The sequence below is a fragment of the Phocoena phocoena genome, chromosome 3 (assembly GCF_963924675.1).
Source record: "Phocoena phocoena chromosome 3, mPhoPho1.1, whole genome shotgun sequence".
In the NCBI taxonomy this organism is placed as follows: domain Eukaryota; kingdom Metazoa; phylum Chordata; class Mammalia; order Artiodactyla; family Phocoenidae; genus Phocoena; species Phocoena phocoena.
In genome coordinates this window covers 59,161,774-59,179,894 of record NC_089221.1, presented here as the reverse complement: position 1 = coordinate 59,179,894, position 18,121 = coordinate 59,161,774, and the positions used below count along the sequence as shown (strand labels likewise).

The 18,121-nt window shown below is 43.8% G+C and overlaps 1 protein-coding gene across 1 annotated transcript in view; it reads right to left on the bottom strand.

Moving 5' to 3' along the window:
* Positions 1–14,598, bottom strand: part of HEXB (hexosaminidase subunit beta) — a 35,490-nt gene extending 20,892 nt beyond the window's left edge. Inside the window, exons 1-4 of the mRNA XM_065875538.1 lie at positions 14,348–14,598; positions 10,745–10,890; positions 5,816–5,881; positions 216–262 (exon numbers count right to left, since the gene is read on the bottom strand). Coding sequence (XP_065731610.1) covers positions 216–262; positions 5,816–5,881; positions 10,745–10,890; positions 14,348–14,598 — 510 coding nt within the window. The remainder of the gene's footprint in view (positions 1–215; positions 263–5,815; positions 5,882–10,744; positions 10,891–14,347) is intronic.
* Between the last annotated feature and the right edge of the window lie 3,523 nt (positions 14,599–18,121).

The following is an 18,121-nucleotide window of genomic DNA, read 5'->3' as shown; positions in this document are numbered from 1 at the left end:
TTTATGTAATAAATAAATTATACCTATCTATGCAAGTATTAGATAAAAAATTAATTTAAAACCAACAAAAAGTGTGAAATACACATTTACCAAATAAGATACACACTTGGGGAGAAAAAACATTCAAGAAGTAATAAATAGCTAAAAAGTTAATATTTTTCCTATAGCATTATATCTACCCAATAATGTTAGGAACATATAATAATCATACTTACAGTCCCATAAAAATCTTGATAAATTAACTGGCTAAAGGTCTCTAAACCTAGGGAAAGTAAAATTTATAATTTATTGCATTAGTTTATAAGAGAGACAATAAAAGATGTATTATCCATACACAGAACCATAACCAGAAAAGGCAAATAAAATTAAATGTTATACATATACCCTGTAACATATTTTCTAAAATCAAAGCTCAATTTAAAAAAATCCCTGTGCCATCTAATAAAAATGCTTTACTTCATTGTACCCATACCCTTGGTTTTGTCTGAACGATAAACACAAAATAGTGATTTAATAAAACAAAATGCCAGTTCCTTAATAAATTTATAGCACTGCAAGAAAGAACTTTTATCATAAAATATTATAGGCACTTTAGAAGGTACCTAAACTTAACAGAGGGCAAAGAGGCTCAGAAAACACCATGAAACTATAGATAAAGGCCCAACTTACAGTGTTTTATTTATACCTGCAAAGACTATCTCCTGACCATTTTTTATTCAAGTGGATTGTTCTCTATATTACAGGCCAACTCCTCTATCTGGCCTTGACCTTACCAAAATTCATCATTCTAGCTAACAACTATATTGCCAAGGAAAATTTTAACCTAAGAATACAGGCATAGGGACTTGCCCGGTGGTCCAGTGGTAAAGAATCCACTGGACCAATGCAGGGGATGCGGGTTCAATGCCTGGTCAGGGAACTAAGATCCCACATGCTGCAGGGCAACTGAGCCCGTGTGCCACAACTACTGAGCCTGCGTGCCTCAACTAGAGAGAGAAAACCTGCATGCCACAACTAGAGAGAAACCCATGCACCGCAACGAAAGATCCCACATGCCGCAACGAAGATCCCGCGTGCCACAACTAAGACCTGATGCAGCCATAAATTTAAAAATATATAAATAAATTTAAAAAAAATACAGGCATACCTCATTTTATTACACTTCACAGATACTGCATTTTTTACAAATCAAAGGTTTGTGGCAACTCTGCATTGTCAGATGATGATCAATATTTTTTAGCAATAAAGTATTTTTAAATTAAGGTATGTACCTTGTTTTTTTAGACATAGTACTATTGCACACTTAAAAGACTACAGTATAGTGTAAACATAACCTTGATATCTACTGGGAAACCAAAAAATTTGTGTGACTCCCTTTATTGAGATAGACACTTTACTGCAGTGGTCTGGAACCAAACCCACAATATCTCCAAGGTTTGCCTGTAGTTCAAAGTCAAATGAAAGAGAAGATGTGACAACATACCACAGAAATACAAAAGATCACAGGAGACTACTATGATAAACTATATGCCAACAAATCTGACAACTTAGAAGAAATGAATATATTCTGAGAGAGAGAAAACTTACCAAGACTGAATTATGAAGAAACAGAAAATCTGAGCAAACTGATTACTAGGAGGTTGTATCAGTTATCAAAAATCTCCCAACAAACAAAAGTCTAGGACCAGAAGGCTTCACTGGTGAATTCTACCAAACATTTTAAAAAGATTTGGGCTTCCCTGGTGGCGCAGTGGTTGAGAGTCCGCCTGCTGATGCAGGGGACACGGGTTCGTGCCCCGGTCCAGGAAGATCCCACATGCCACAGAGCGGCTGGGCCCGTGAGCCATGGCCGCTGAGCCTGCGCGTCCGGAGCCTGTGCTCCGCAACGGGAGAGGCCACAGCAATGAGAGGCCCGCGGACCACCAAAAAAAAAGATATAATTTTTTGGATGTGACACCAAAAGCAAAGGAAACAAAAGCAAAAATAAACAAGTGGGACTACACCAAAGTAAAAAGCTTCTGCACAGCAAAGGAAATCATCAACAAAATGAAAAGGCAATCTGGGACTTCCCTGGTGGTCCAGTGGGGAACACTCCACACTCCCAGCAGGGGGCCCAGGTTCGATCCCTGGTCAGGGAACTAGATCCCACATGCATACTGCAACTAGGAGTTTGCATGCTGCAACTACGGATCCCGCATGCCAAAAAGAGGATCCCACGTGCTGCAACTAAGACTCAGTGCAGAATGAATGAATGAATGAATGACAGCCCTTTATCTCCCCCCTCCAAGAAAAATGAAAAGGCAATCTACCAAAGGAAGAAGATACTTGCAAATCATATATCTGTTAAGGGGTTCATATATAAAGAACTCATACAACTCAATAGCAAAAAACAAACAATCCAATTAAAAAATGGGTAGAAGATGTGAACAGATATTTTTTCAAGGAAGACCTATAAATAGTCAACAGATATATGAAAAGGTGTTCCACATCACTAACCATCAGGGAAATGCAAATCAAAGCCACAGTAGGGCTTCCCTTGTGGCGCAGTGGTTCAGAGTCTGCCTGCCGATGCAGGGGACACGGGTTCATGCCCCGGTCCAGGAAGATCCCACATGCCGCGGAGCGGCTGGGCCCAGTGAGCCGTGGCCGCTGGGCCTGTGCTTCTGGAGCCTGTGCTCCACAACGGGTCAGGCCACAACAGTGAGAGGCCCGCGTACCGCAAAAAAAAAAAAAAAAAAAAAAAACCACAGTAACATATCACCTCACACCTGTTAGAATGACTGTTCTCAAAAACACAAGAAATAACAAGGGTTGGTGAGGACGTGGAGTAAAAGGATCCCTCATGCACTGTTCGTGGGAATGTGAATTGGTGAAGCCACTACAGAAAACAGTATGGAGGTTCCTCAAAAAACTAAAACTAGAACTACCATATGATCCAGCAATTCTACTTCTGGGTATTTATCCAAAGAAAACAAAACTCTAACCCCCCAAATATATGCACCTCTATGTTCATTGCCGCATTACCATAGCCGAGATATGGAAACAACCTGTCCATCAATGGATGTATGGATAAAGATGTGGTATATATATATATACAATGGAATATTATTCAGCCGTAGAAAGAAGGAAATCCTGCTATTTGGGACAACATGGATGGAACTTGAGGGCATTATGCTAAATGAAATAAGTCAGAGAAAGACAAACACTGAATGATCTCACTTAGATGTGGAATCTTAAACAAACAAAAGCCAAGCTCATAAATATAAAGAATAGATTTGTGGTTACTAGAGACGGGGGTAGGGGGTAGGCAAAATGGGTGATGGGGTCAAAAAGTACAATCTCTCGTTTATAAATAAGTCCTAGAGATGTAAGGTACAGCATGGTGACTATAGTTAATAAATACTGTGTTGCCTATTGCAAGTTGCTAAAAAGAGTAAAATCTTAGAAGTTCTCATCGTAAGAAAAACAATATTTTTCTAGCTGTGTGGTGACGATGTGAACTTACTGTGGTGATAATTTTGCATTATATACAAATACCAAATCATTGTGCTGTATACCTGAAGTTAATATAATGTTATGTCAATTATACCTCAAAAAAAAAATAGGAAATAGGAAAGAATAAAAAGTTCAAAGTCATTTTTGCTACGCCTCCCTCCCACCCCCAATACAGGCCCATACCAGGAGGAATAACTTTGGAATTTTCTGTTAAGTGGCAATACACTCAATTATCATTTAGAGCACATTTGTTACTTTCAAAGTCTGACAGTAAGCAGAAAATAAGGCCTTCCTGGACTAGATTCACAAAATGCTCTCCAAAGTTCTATTATTTTGATGTGGATCAGGGCAAACATCAATAAAGCTCTGTTTTCCCTAACAGGCCCCAGACAAGACAGGCACATCAGACCAACAAAAGCTTAAAATCACATAACATTATATATAAATGATCTACATGATAATGTTTGTAGTTACATTTGCAGTAAACATCTACAGCTATATTCATGTCGTATTTTGAAATAAGATCATAATCATATAATTATTATGACTATAATATAGCAGTAACAAAGATTATAATCATACCATTATTATTATGACTACAAAACATATAGCAGTAACATTGATCATTTTATTCTAGATAACACTCAACCTGAGTCAAATCCAAAGCCTTCTTTATTTTTAAGAACTTTGGTTGGCTTGCTCACATTAAAGAAAATTACTCTCCTTTCTCAAAACTATACTAATTTGGAAGCCAGTACAACAAAATCTTATCTACTTGAAAGAAGAGGTAATAGCAGCTTTTGAACAGCAAAAATAAACGTCCCAATGCCCGAACTTTGAAGTTCAGACTGAAAGTCACAGGAAACGCTTTTAAGGTTCCTCTCTGCCCACTACCTCCAATCACTCTAGAGTATATTTTTATCTTTTCATGCTATTCCTGCAAACTTTGTTCTATTTCTAAATCCACAGGAATTTAAAATGGGGGAAGGGTTCTCTTCTTTTCTCAGCCATCATGGTGTGTATGGTTGACTCTGTTCCTGACCTTGTCTTCTCACAACACTCGTAGGATCAAATGATTCCTGGCCAAGAAACAGAAGCAGAATCGTCCCATTCCCCAGTGCATTCAGATGAAAGCTGGTGATGAGATCAAATACAACTCCCATGAGGAGACAGTGGAGAAGAACCGAGCTGAGCTGATAAGGACTCTCACATGCGATGGCACATGCATTTATGCTGCATCTACATCACTAGCACCTTACCATATCAAGCTGAAAACATCACCACCACATGGACAGTTAGACATGTTTTATTGGGAAAATGATTATTCTCTTTGTTTTCATGCTTCTGCACTAATAGGTTGGTTTAGAAAAAAATACGTGAGTATATTTTTGTTTGAATGTATAAACAAATGCAGAAGGGAAATGCTTGCTACTAAAGGCTGCAAGAAGTGATGATAAAACAAAATTCCTTAATCAGATCAGGTCAGAGCCATGTATAACTCTATAAACATGATAGTCCTGGGGCTTCCCTGGTGGCGCAGTGGTTAAGAATCCGCCTACCAGCCCTGGTCCAGGAAGATCCCACATGCCTCAGAGCAACTAAGCCCGTACGCCACAACTACAGAGCCTACGCTCTAGAGCCCACGAGCCACAACCACTGAGCCTGTGTGCCACAACCCCTGAAGCCCGCACACCTAGAGCCTGTGCTCCGCAACGAGAAGCCACCACAATGAGAAGCCCATGTACCGCAATGAATAGTCCCCACTCACCGCAACTAGAGAAAGCCCACGCGCAGCAACGAAGACCCAACACAGCAAAAAATAAATGAATAAAATAAATAAATTTTTAAAAAAAATTATAGGGCTTCCCTGGTGGCGCAGTGGTTGAGAGTCCGCCTGCTGATGCAGGGGATATGGGTTCGTGCCCCGGTCCGAGAGGATCCCACATGCCGCGGAGCGGCTGGGCCCGTGAGCCATGGCCGCTGAGCCTGCGCGTCTGGAGCCTGTGCTCCTCAACGGGAGAGGCCACAGCGGTGAGAGGCCCGTGTACCGCAAAAAAAAAAAAAAATATATATATATAGTCCCAAGAACATCAATGAAGTACAGCATTATGAATGTAATAACCTTCAAGCATTTTTAAAAAGTCAAATGATCTTTCTCCCATGCTTTAAGTGGTATATATTTAATGGCAATTGTTTTGGAAATACCCAACAAATCATACTATAAAGGGCCCAAGGAAGCAAAGTTTTGCTGTGCTTCATTTCCCAAAGTGGCAACTGAAAACATTTCCTTACTAGAAAATAACAAAGACATAGAACTTACCTCGTAATACTCCCCAAACTCTGTTGGCAGTGAGCGAGGCCACTGGTCCTTTCACAAGTAAAGTATCTGTATTGGAGGAAAAAAAAAAAAATGTTTCTTGTAGGGTGACAGATGGTAACTAGACTTATCATGGTGATCATTTCGAAATGTGTAGAAATATCGAATCACCATGTTGTGTAACAGGAGCTAACATGGTGTTGTAAGTCAATTATACTTCAAAAGCAAACAAACTCATAGAAAAAGAGATCAGGTTTGTGGTTACCAGAGGCGGGTGGTAGTGGGAGAGGGTATTGGATGAAGGCGGTCAAAAGGTACAAACTCCGTTATAAGATAAATAAGTACTAGGGCTGTAATGCACGACATGAATATAGTAAACAGGGCTGGATGCAGTACCTGACAGCTGTTAAGAAAGTAAATCCTTAAGAGTTCTCATCACAAGGAAAACAATTTTCTTTCTTTAACTTTGTATCTATATGAGGTGACGGATGCTCACTAAATTTACTGTGATAATCACTTCATGATGTAAGTCAAATCATGACGCTGTACACCTTAAACAGTGCTGTCGATTATATCTCAATAAAACTGGAAGAAAAAAATGTTTGTTTTTAATCCCTCAATAACACACATTTCCCTAAACATATAATTGGTATTTCTGGATCATTCTTTTCTCCTGAGCTCCAGACCTGTTTCTCCAACTGCCTCCTGTACATCCTCACTTAGAAGTCCTATAGGTTCCTTTAACTCCACATGCCCCACTCTGCACTCTTCCCTCTTTCACCTGTCGGGCTCTGGGCTCATCGCGCACCACACTCCGACCAGCTGATCTGCTCAAGTCAGGAACTTGGGTGTCACCTCCATGATTCCTCATTTTCCCCTGCAGGAGAGTTATTCTCTCCAACTACCCCACTACAGAGTGGGGTCCTACTTAAGCTAAGAATTTAAGTCAAGAGTGCAAACTCCTCAGTGCCCATAATTCCTTGGTGAAGCCTCCAGTATCACTCAATCTTCCATTCCCTCTAAGGCCAGAGTCTTCTCTACTCTGTCCCTTCCCTCCCTGTGGTCCCCTACTTGCCCTGTACCTACCTTCCCCCAACATTATCCTAAATCTTCCTTAAGACTCAATTCTTTTTTTTTTTTCAAATATTTATTTTTTTAAATTTATTTATTTTTGGCTGCTTTGGGTCTTCGTTGCTGCGTGCAGGCTTTCTCTAGTTGCGGGGAGCGAGGGCTACTCTTCGGCTGTGGTGCACAGGCTTCTCATTGTGGTGGCTTCTCTTGTTGTGGAGCACGGGCTCTAGGCGCGTGGGCTTCAGTAGTTGTGGCATGCGGGCGCAGCAGTTGTGGCTCGCGGGCTCTAGAGCGCAGGCTCAGTAGTTGTGACGCACGGGCTTAGTTGCTCTGTGGCATGTGGTATCTTCCTGCACCAGGGCTCAAACCCGCATCCCCTGCATTGGCAGGCGGATTCTTAACCACTGCACCACCAGGGAAGCCCCAAGACTCACTTCTTAACTCACTATAGCTTAATTCAGCTTTGTCCCACTCAATAAAAAGTTCACATCCATCTAAAACGGGGCTCCAGTTGGCTGCTTCTGGGCAAAGGGGGCACTAATCTCTCAATCCTTGAAATCATAACTCTGCCTGAGGTTACCCCAATAGTCATCTTAGTCTTTGGAGAGGTTTACGATGGAATCATCCACAGATAAAGGAAAGCACCAGAAAGCACAGAGAGATCGAAAGCTAAAGGGGTGTGACAGATGCAGACTTTGCCACGGTAGAGAAACTCAAGGGCTGCAGGTTAATGCTTTAATAGTGTATTTGGGCTGCATTCTCCTCCTCCACCACCCTGACCACCCCAGGCTGCCCCGCGATAATTGGCTACAGGTAGGGAAAACCGTTCTATCAACAGCCAGTAATCAGGTAACAGTCTTCTGACAAGGTAGCCTTTGCCATCAGAAGAACAGAGTCATGAGTTAGCTAAAGGCCAGGCTAAGAATGCTATAGGTATTATGACCACAATCTAACCACGATTCTCCCCCTCTATACCCAATTCTTAGTTAGCTACCTAGATAGAGCTTACCGTTCCACTGGTCACTGTTTACAAGCCAGTTTTTGCCACATTACAGTTTTGAGATATCCTGGAATTAGTCAGCCTAAAGAGTTATCTAAAAACATTAACATGTGGCATGTACCTGATGCCAATTATTTTCCAATAGCTGAGGACGGGCTGATATTTAAAAGGATTCTGATTCAACTCAACGCAAAAACCGCAGATATAGAGCAGTTAGAAGGAGATTTTGGTTTCTAAATATATGGACAAATAAGCTATAGAATTTCAATTTTTATTTCAAAGCCAAATTCTTAGTGTTAACAGTGATTACCTCCCTGACAGGGGATAGGAGACATCTTTTTTTTTTTCAGTTATCCCTTTCTGTACTTTTTGCACCACACTGTGGTTTTGAAGGGTGTACATACAAATAACAGTAATGGGTTCCTCTTTTTAAAATAATAAAATGTGGGCTTCCCTGGTGGCGCAGTGGTTGAGAGTCCGCCTGCCGATGCAGGGGACACGGGTTCGTGCCCCGGTCCGGGAAGATCCCACATGCCACAGAGCGGCTGGGCCCGTGAGCCATGGCCACTGGGCCTGCGCATCCGGAGCCTGTGCTCCGCAACGGGAGAGGCCACGACAGTGAGAGGCCCGTGTACCGCAAAAAAAAAAAAAATAATAAAATGTTATAGATAAGGCTAAAATCCCCTTTGAGATGCCCACTCAACTCCCCCTATTTTCCTCAGAGGAAATATCAGGCCTTTTCTTAGGCATTTTCATACACATATGTGTTAACAAGAAAATACAGTACTGCTTTATGTGTGCCTTCTTTTGTATGTTGGTATATAAATGGTATCCTCCTATACACATTATAAATTTCTTTGACCAACTCAGCAATTTATCTTCGCAAGTTCTCCACATCTGTTCTTTATAACTCCGCTTTTTTATTCTTAATTGTTGTATAGTATTCTCTAGTGTCAACTGACAAGATATATTTAGCCATTCTTCTAGTGATGAACATTGAGTTTTGCTTACAGATCATCATTGCAGGCAAACTGCATGGAACATTCTTGATGTATGTAATTATTTCTCTACGGTAGACATTAGTCTATTTCTGGTTCTGAGGGTATGCATATTTTTATTTTAATTGATGACGCTGTAACACTTGTCACTTTCTCCAAGATTTCCTCATACTCTTGGACAACGGTTGATATCTTGTTATTTCCATTTGTGTGTGTTACTTTTATCATCATCAACTAGTTTGAAACTAGTTTATCCTTTAACCAGAAAATTTCACAGGCAGCTTGTCTCCAGAAGCTTCCCTTTCAGAAAAAAGAGGGTTTGAAAAGCTGAATGGAAGATAGGCTATAACTCCCCAGCCTCGATATGTTCCATTTTTTGGAATTTACAATATGTCATTGTATTGCCTGTCAGCAAAGATTCCTTGGTAATTTAATGACCATTTCTCAATTCAGATTGCAAAACCTAATTAATAAAGTGTCTGAGTGCTGACTGTCAAGTAAAATCACATGGCTGATGTTGGGAAATCATCCTGTTTCTCTTCTAAGAACAGCTACAGAATTGAAGAGAAATTAAGTTATTTGTCAGAGGTGTATTAAGAAATCTCATCTCTATTGAGAGGATGAAGAGATGTACTTGTCTGTGAGGCAGTCTGAGAACAAAGGAGTCACTCTTTTCTCTAAGATATGCATTTTCCTTTCTATTTTTACACCTGACTCACTAGTCCGCTGTTTCTGCACTAATCTTATATCACCCATTGATTGCTCTTTGATTCCTTGATACAATTCCACATTATTCCCAGTCAGTACACTCTATGGAAAAGGGCTGCCCGTTTATTCCTTCTAGAACAATTTAGGAAAAGCCTCAGAGAATAACGTTTTAGGCAAACAAAAAGAATCATGTAGCTAAATGTTGATTACATTGTCAATCAATATAAATGAAGATGAAACATATATAATACAACATAAATATAAAAGAAAATGCAACGCTTCACCCCTCCCAGTTCTGCATTATCTTTGTGTCAAGTTAAATTATAAATAGAGATCATGCCAGGACTTCCCTGGCGGTCCAGTGGTTAAGACTCCACGCTTCCACTACAGGGGGTAGAGGTTCGGCTCCTGGTCTGGGAACTAAGATCCCGCATGCCACGCAGCACAGCCAAAAAGAAAAAAAGAGAGCATGCCTACCAGCACAGACTTGTCTTCAAAGTAAACTACCTAGATGCCCAAAAATCAGGGATAAGCCAAGTAAGTTTTGACACATCCGTACAGTTGGTAGAACATTATTCAGAGGCTAAAAATGCTGTCATACAAAAATATTTAGTGAAATACATGTTTGTAATGGATTGTTATGCAAAATAGAAAAACCACAGGTACAGAACTACCCCTTTTTCATGCCATTGTTTATCATATGCTTCTATTTATATCTATGTAAAATATTTCAATGTATCGCTCTACAAAAAAAAAAATCTGAAATAACAGTGGTTAACTCTGAGTGCTGGGGTTATGAGTAATTTATTTCCTCCTCTTCTCTTACCGTACTTAAAGATTTCCTACAACAATTATGTATTTGTTTTGCCATCAGACTTTAATGGTAATTTTCTTTTTTTTTTTGCACCACACCTCACAGCATGTGGGATCTTAGTTCGCAGACCAGGGATTGAACCTGTGCCCCCTGCAGTGGAGGCACAGAGTCTTAACCACTGGACTGCCAGGGAAGTTCCCTAATGGTAATTTTAAAAATAGGAATTATAAACTCACTGGTCAAGAGCTCACAATAGTTCACGGCATGGAGCCAGCTTCTAGCACTCGAGTCTGTGACAAGCAGCTTTGTTTACAATACATTCACCTGACATAGGTACTCACAGGACTCATCCGAAGAGATCTTGGGGAAAGTGTCACACTCTGGCTCCAGGACAACTGAGACTTGAAGTTGCTGCAACTCCACTCCAACACGAAGATCAGCAGAGCCATGATGCCACTTGTAGAAACCAAAAATATAGTCATAATATCTGTGTGAGAGAGAAATTCAAACAAAAGTTTAAAGCACTGTAGCCAAGTTTTAAATACATATGTGGTAGCAGACACTGTCGTTGACTCCGCAAACCCCTGCTACCCCATATCAGTCCAACTAGAGGCTCTCACCCCAAGCTGCACATTAGAACCACATGGAGGGCTTTTTGCAAACAAGTACTGATGTCCAGACCTTCAGAATCAGAATCAGAATCTCCGAGAGCATGATCCAGGCACAAAGATTTTAAAAGTCCCCCTGCCACAATCCCAAGTGACTCCTATGAAGTCCCCATTAAGGACCAATAACCAAACTAAGAATCCTGGGTGTGCAAGTCAATTCTGACCAGTGATGGGGCAGGGGTGGGAGGACGGGGGGGAGGATGCTTCCTCTCCTAAGTGAGCCCCAAAAAGAAAACTTTCTCTGTACGTGATACCTAGACCAGCTGCAGCCACACCAAAGATGGCAGAGCAGAGGTGGAAAGAATACGGATTTCCTAATCATACTGTCCAGCCACTTAGCCAACTAGCCCTGAAATCCTGCCTGCTTTTCTATTTCCATAATGCACGAGATAATAGGTTTTCTTTTTGCTCAAGCCAGACTGAGTCAGGGTTCCCGTTACCTTCCAACAAAAGTATCCTAGCTAATACACAAACACCACGGAATCCTCACTAGGGCCTTGAACATTTACCTTCTGCTGGTACCCGAATGGCAGAGAAAGAGGATATTAAATAAACATTTGAAGGTGCTAGAAGATACAAGATCACACACAGGCTTCGAAGCCTATGATGTTTAATAGATTTTGATAAGCCGGAAGGTTGTATATGCTACTTCTATGTAAGACCATCTTGTGTTTTTCCAGGGATGTAAGGAGAGCTGGGAGAGTTCTGATGAACTTGGAAGTGAGTGTGTGGAAGTTAACCAGTGAGACAGTGGAACAGATGAAGCTGCTGAGGACCTTTTTCGTAGGAAAACCTTGACAGATTGAAAAGGAAATTAAGATCACTGAACTGTATACTTAAAAATGGTTAAGACAGTGATCTTATGTATATTTTACCACAATCTTTAGAAACAATTTTTAAGGGAAACTAAAGCTGCCAGCGGCTTTGAGATTTGAGTTAGGTGCTGGCTTGTCCCAAATAAGGAAAATCTTGGCTCTGATGTTAACTCTAACAGAAAACTCAAAGGGTTCTGGCGCAGTGGTGTGCAAGGTCTGTGGGTTAATTTAGCTTTTCAGAAACTGAAAAGGAGGGAGCAAAGCTATTTGTTCATTGTTCATTAAAAAAAGTGAGTAACTAGCATGTGATAGATCTTGTTCTAGAAGCTGAGGAAGCAGCCACGTACCAAACAGACAGAACTCTGCCTGCAAAATGCATAGTGTTTCAAAGCAGGGTTTGAGATAGAAACTGGGCTCTTCAGGAGACAGGAGCCACGAGAATCTGAACAAACTTGTGTGCTCCCCACGGCCTAGAGCTTCTGGAACAACCCCATCATGCTTTTACCCTGAAGTAGATACTGCCCCTCCTGAGTTCCTAGAATGCTCACCTGAATGCCTTCAAGTCTTAGCCATTAGGGCTAATGTTTTATTTTTTTTAACATCTTTATTGGGGTATAATTGCTTTACAATGGTGTGTTAGTTTCTGCTTTATAACAAAGTGAATCAGCTATACATATACATATATCCCCATACAGGCCTAATGTTTTATAACCTGCTTCCTAACAATGCAGGGTATAATTAATGGCTGCTTCACACACATGGCATGAATTAGTTAGGCAATCCTCAAGATAAGTACCTGCACTGCCTTGAGATGCCAAGATTTGTCTTTAAACCGTCTCACAGCTGATTCAAGTTCTGGTTATCTAACCATGGTTAACTTAAGTCTTCCACGCTTTCTTGCCATACTCATATCACTTCAGCTTATTACCGAGTCCTTACTTTACTAGCACGATGGCATAGAAGGAAAATCCAATTTTATGAACTGAGTCCCGAAGCAAATATGGTGTGTTTGTTCTTAAAAGATTTCCTAGTCATGATCTTCCATTAGATGGCCTGCGGGTACTTTTTCCTTCTCAATACCCCAAGGCAACCAACCACCTTGATTTTACTTCTTCATCCAGGCTCTAGCCATTCTGACCTGTTAGCAGGTTCAACATCAAAGGCTCATTGGAGTATGCATCTAAACTGAGGGTAACAATCTCCCTTTAATTGTACACAACCGAAGGAGAAGAAAACATCTCTGCCATCAACTTCTTGAGCCTCTTCCGCCTAAGCCTAAGTTCCAGGCCTACCTGGGGCCAGCAGGTGTTATTAAACTAGTTTTGCATCTTTCCACCAGCTGCTTGGTGTCCTGCAGGCACGATTAAACTATAATGACCTCTAGGAACAGAGGCGGCCAAAATCTGAGGGAGAAAAGGGGTAGTACTGTCAGCACCAAATTACAATCCTTCGGGGCACTGAACACCTTCAGGACAGTCCTGCCCACACAGGTCGCAGAGTGAGCCTTAATGAAACATCTCCCCAAGTGCAATCTGTCTTGTACATGGTGTAGTTAGCAAAGCTAGCGTTGTGACACTACACTGTAAATCAACTTTACATCAATTTAAAAAGGCAAAAAAAACCCAAAAGCTAGCACCGTGGGCTCCCTCCTCACTACAAAATTCACCCTGTGGCCAACGGGTTTACAGACATGAGGGCTGTGGAAATGTGAGATGATAAAGACCTAAACAAGAAGCTGGGAGAAGCTGGGAAACAAAAGGAGAAGCAGATACTGCAGCGCAGCGACCATATCAAAGTAGTTAGGTGAAAATATCCAGCATTTTGCATGGAATAGAGATTTGGGAAGGGAAAGGGAGGTTTGGGCGGTGCTCCAACCTACGGACTTTCTGCCATCTGAATTGTAGCCAGATTTGGGGAGGGGGAGAGATGGCCTATAAATGACAAGCAACTTTGGGGAACCCCTGGTCCCCAAGCTTTAAGCACTCATCTTCCTCTCAGAACTCCCTTCAAATAAACTGCCGTTTCCCTCCCTCCTCTTCGTCTACCCCATTCTCCTCTCCGAGGCGAACACGGCCACTGACCCTGAGCAATGTACTCCGTCCACTCAGTATCACGCACTCAAAGCAGGGTTTCAGAGCACCCAGGAAGCTCCTTAGGAGACAGGAGGGGAAGGGGAAGAGCCTGGGTTTCAGTTCGTGTTGCTTCGAGCCGGCTCTACCATCTTCTAGACCTGTGACTTTGGTGGGGTCACTGGCCGACTCGGAGACTGTTTCCTCCCCTGTCGAATGGAGATTAGAACGCCGGCGCGGCTGGATGGCTGTGCAGGTGGTAAGAAGCGCTCAGGTGTTCCTCCTCTCGCCCCCGCCCCCGCGCCTGCACTGCGTCCCAGGGTGGTCTGTCCCGCCCCGTCCCGGGGTCTCCGGGTCCCCTTCCCGCCCGGCCGCCCGTCGGGAGCACTCACCGCCGAAATGCCTCCTGCAGCAGTGAGCAGGAGGGGCCGGCCTTGGAAGTGGAGCTGTGGCCGAAGAAGAAGTTGTCGGGAGAGAGGTGCAGCACGCGCGGGGTGGTCTGCACGGAGAGAGGCATGGGCCAAAGACTCAGGTCTGGCGAGGCGGCGGCGATGGCGGAGGCGCGCACTGCCTGCACCGCCAGCGCCGCCAGCAGCTCCAGCAGCCTGGGGAGCCTCGGCCACCCCAGCCCGCGATGTTCCATGGCTGCTCAGCTGCTCTCTTCCGCGGTCGGCCGGGTGTGCCCGAGCTGCCGCCCCGATACCGGACTTCTCTTCCCCGGCGGGGGAGCAGGTAGCGCGGCACACGCGCGTGAGTCACAGAGTCAGCTGACTGTGTGTTCCGCCCCGGCTCCGCCTCCAGAGCGACCACCGCCCCGCCCCGCCCCAGCTGCCCTCCCCGCCCAGCCCAACCCCGGACTCTTCCGGGCGCGGAGCGGGACGCTGGCTTCGTGCCTGCAGCGCTCGCGGTCTCCTCCCGGCCTCTGGACTTAGAGAAACTGCACAACGCACTCCACGAACCCTTAACTTCCCCCACCCCTAACACCAGATAACCGGGTGCTTATTTGTCCCTCAGTCTGGACTTTTCTATAACTGCAATAAAGCTTTAATTATTAAAGCCTCCCATCAGAACCCCTCAGGACAGAGTTTTGAACAGATGGGAGGTTAAAAGTTAGGCAGAAGATAGGGAATTCCCTGGTGGTCCAGTGGTTAAGACTCCCTGCTCCCAATGCAGGGGGCCCGGTTATATCTCTGGTAGGGGAACTAGATCGCACACCCGGCAACTAAGATCGCGCACGCCGCAACTTAAGACCTAGTGCAGCCAAATAAATAAATATTTAAAAAAAAAAAAAAAGGCCGAAGATATTCCGTGAGAGAATGTGCAATATTGAATCTTTCCACTTAGACATAATCTCTGAATTTATAAAGTTGTTTTATGCTTGTCGCCAAAGTCCCATAGTCTACTTTACCTGGGCTTTCTTATTTCTCGTTAGGCATGTTCCTAGACCTTTCATTCCTTTGTTGCTGGTGTTAATATAATCCCTCCTGACCCCTAGTTTGCCCCCAGAAATTAAAAAAGAATGAGGCAGACCTTTAGATATTGGCCTGGAAAGATCCTTCTACCTGCTGCTTATACCACTGACCTCACCCCTACCTCAACCAGTGTGGAAACACAGCTAGCGGCCAGTCTTCCTTGTAAAAGGTAAACTAAGTCATGTCACTTCTTTACTCAATACATGTCAATGGCTTGTTTCCCATCGTCCCTAGAATAAAATTAATCTCCTACCCCTACTTTTTTTTTTTTTTTTTCGGTACGCGGGACTCTCACTGTTGTGGCCTCTCCCGTTGCGGAGCACAGGCTCCCGACACGCAGGCTCAGTGGCCATGGCTCACGGGCCCAGCCTCTCCGCGGCATGTGGGATCTTCCCGGACCGGGGCACGAACCCGTGTCCCCTAGCATCGGCAGGCGGACTCTCAACCAGTGCGCCACCAGGGAAGCCCACCTACCCCCTCCTTCTTACCCTCCTCCCACCATTCCTAATTTGTCATGGAATGTGAGATGTTATGATGGAGGAATCTGAACTGGGGGGAAATGAGAAATGTAATGACCGAAGGACTTGATTTGATGGGTGGAGATGAACCAGGGCCTGTCAGAGAACATCTCTTACGTGAGAAGAGATGGCACTAGCTACCCAGGGCAGGGTTTACTAGGAGGGCACTGCCGCCAGACCTGAATGTTAACCTGCCCTGCTCTCCACATGAAGAGGTCTAGAGAGAGGTGAGGAGTTTGTTTTCTAGGGAAGAGCCAAGTTCTTGGGAGTTACGGACTAGCATTTGGTTTGTTCCCTGCCAGAGTCATCCAGTCTGTTCTGCAGCTTCGAAGGCTGAGAGATTGCAAGAGAACCACACACGAGATGTGAAGTTGACACTGAGTGAGGCTTCACTTCTCACTAGGACTTGCAGGCAGCTGGCGCTCATGGAAATGCTCTGGGAAGTGTGGTGTGGTGTGTGGAAGACCAGAAAATTCAGCTAGAAGCCTTCAGAAGAGCGCTAAACAGGAACTGCTTCCTTTTGTTGAAAATGTGCTGGTTAGAAGAAGGAACCATGGGCTGCCCTGGAGAAATGCCCCATCTGAGCAAGGGGGCATGTACCTGAAATGGCCTGCACAGGCATGGGGATGAGGGGACACATGGTGACCCCTTTTGACACTTCATCGTGTCATGGGACCAGAGTGGGTTGGGGTAGAGTATACGGCCTGAGAACAAGCATCACATACGTTAGGACAGCAGAAGGAACTCAGACAGGAACCTCCAGGAGAACAAACCACACAGACCTCATCAGCCCCAAGTCCCAGCATGAGAAGAGAGGCAGGAGTAACCAACAGCAAAGGAGGGGTTCCTTCCTGGTTTTACCAAGGTGCCAGACTCCACACAGACAAGAAAATACTTTCCTAGTATCCACCAAGGAGTTCTCCCATTCCAAAGAGACAGAATCTGAGAACCAGGAAGCGGCTCAGATATCCAGCGGTCCTGAACCTCACTATGCCTCAGGCTCACTGAGCTAGGAGCTTAGGAAAAACACTGATGCTGGAGTTCAGGCCCAGATCTATAAATTAAGAATCAGCAGGTAGAAGATGAGGGTAATTCATTTTCTTTTTTTTCTTCTACAACTTTCTTGGGTATAATTGACATCCAATAGACTGCATATATTCAAAGTGTACAGTTTGGTAAGTTTTAGGTATGTCACAGTGGAGCCATCACCACAATCAAGATAATGGACATATCCATCACCCCTGAAAGTTTCTTCCTGCCTTCCGCAGTCCCTGCCCCCTGCCCCTGCCCTCTCTACCCTCACCCCACTCCCACCTCACCTCCTGTCCACACAACTGCTGATCTGCTTTTGTAAACAAAAATTAGTTTGCGTTCTCTAAAATTTTAAAGAAATAGAACCATGCAGTATGTTCTCTTCTTTGGTCCTGTTTTTTTACTCAGCATAATTTTTTTAAGTTCATACATGTTATAGTATCGTTACCAAACCAAATGTGGGTTCACTCGCCCTCACACAGTAAAGCCAATCTACTGACACTGGACTGTGGTGAAGGAAAGTGCAGCATTTATCGCAGGACACCAAGCAAGCAGGTCAGGACAGCTAGTGCTCAAAAAACCTGAGCTCCCCAAAGGGTTTCAGCAAAGCATTTTTATTTTATTTTATTTATTTATTTATTTATTTTATGCGGAACGCGGGCCTCTTACTGTCGTGGCCTCTCCCGTTGCAGAGCACAGGCTCCGGACGCGCAGGCTCAGCAGCCATGGCTCACGGGCCCAGCTGCTCCGCGGCATGTGGGATCTTCCCGGACTGGGGCCCGAACCCGTGTCCCCTGAATCAGCAGGCGGACTCTCAACCACTGCGCCACCAGGGAAGCCCTCAGCAAAGCATTTTTAAAGGCAAGCTGAGGGAGGGTCGCAGGGTATGTTATCAACTCTTGCACAGTTCTTTGATTGGATGATGGTGAGGTAACAGGGCAATGTCACAGGGGTTAACATTATGAATCCTCAGGCTCCAGTAGGTCTAGGGGCTATGTGCTCACAGTCATTAAATAGTTAACATCTTCCATTTGGTGGGGGGTTTTGTATCTGTAAAACAACTCAGGAAATGTGCATCAGATACTATTATCTAAGTAATTCTGAGAGGAGCTAAAGCAGAGGATATGAGGGGGAAGGGTCTGTC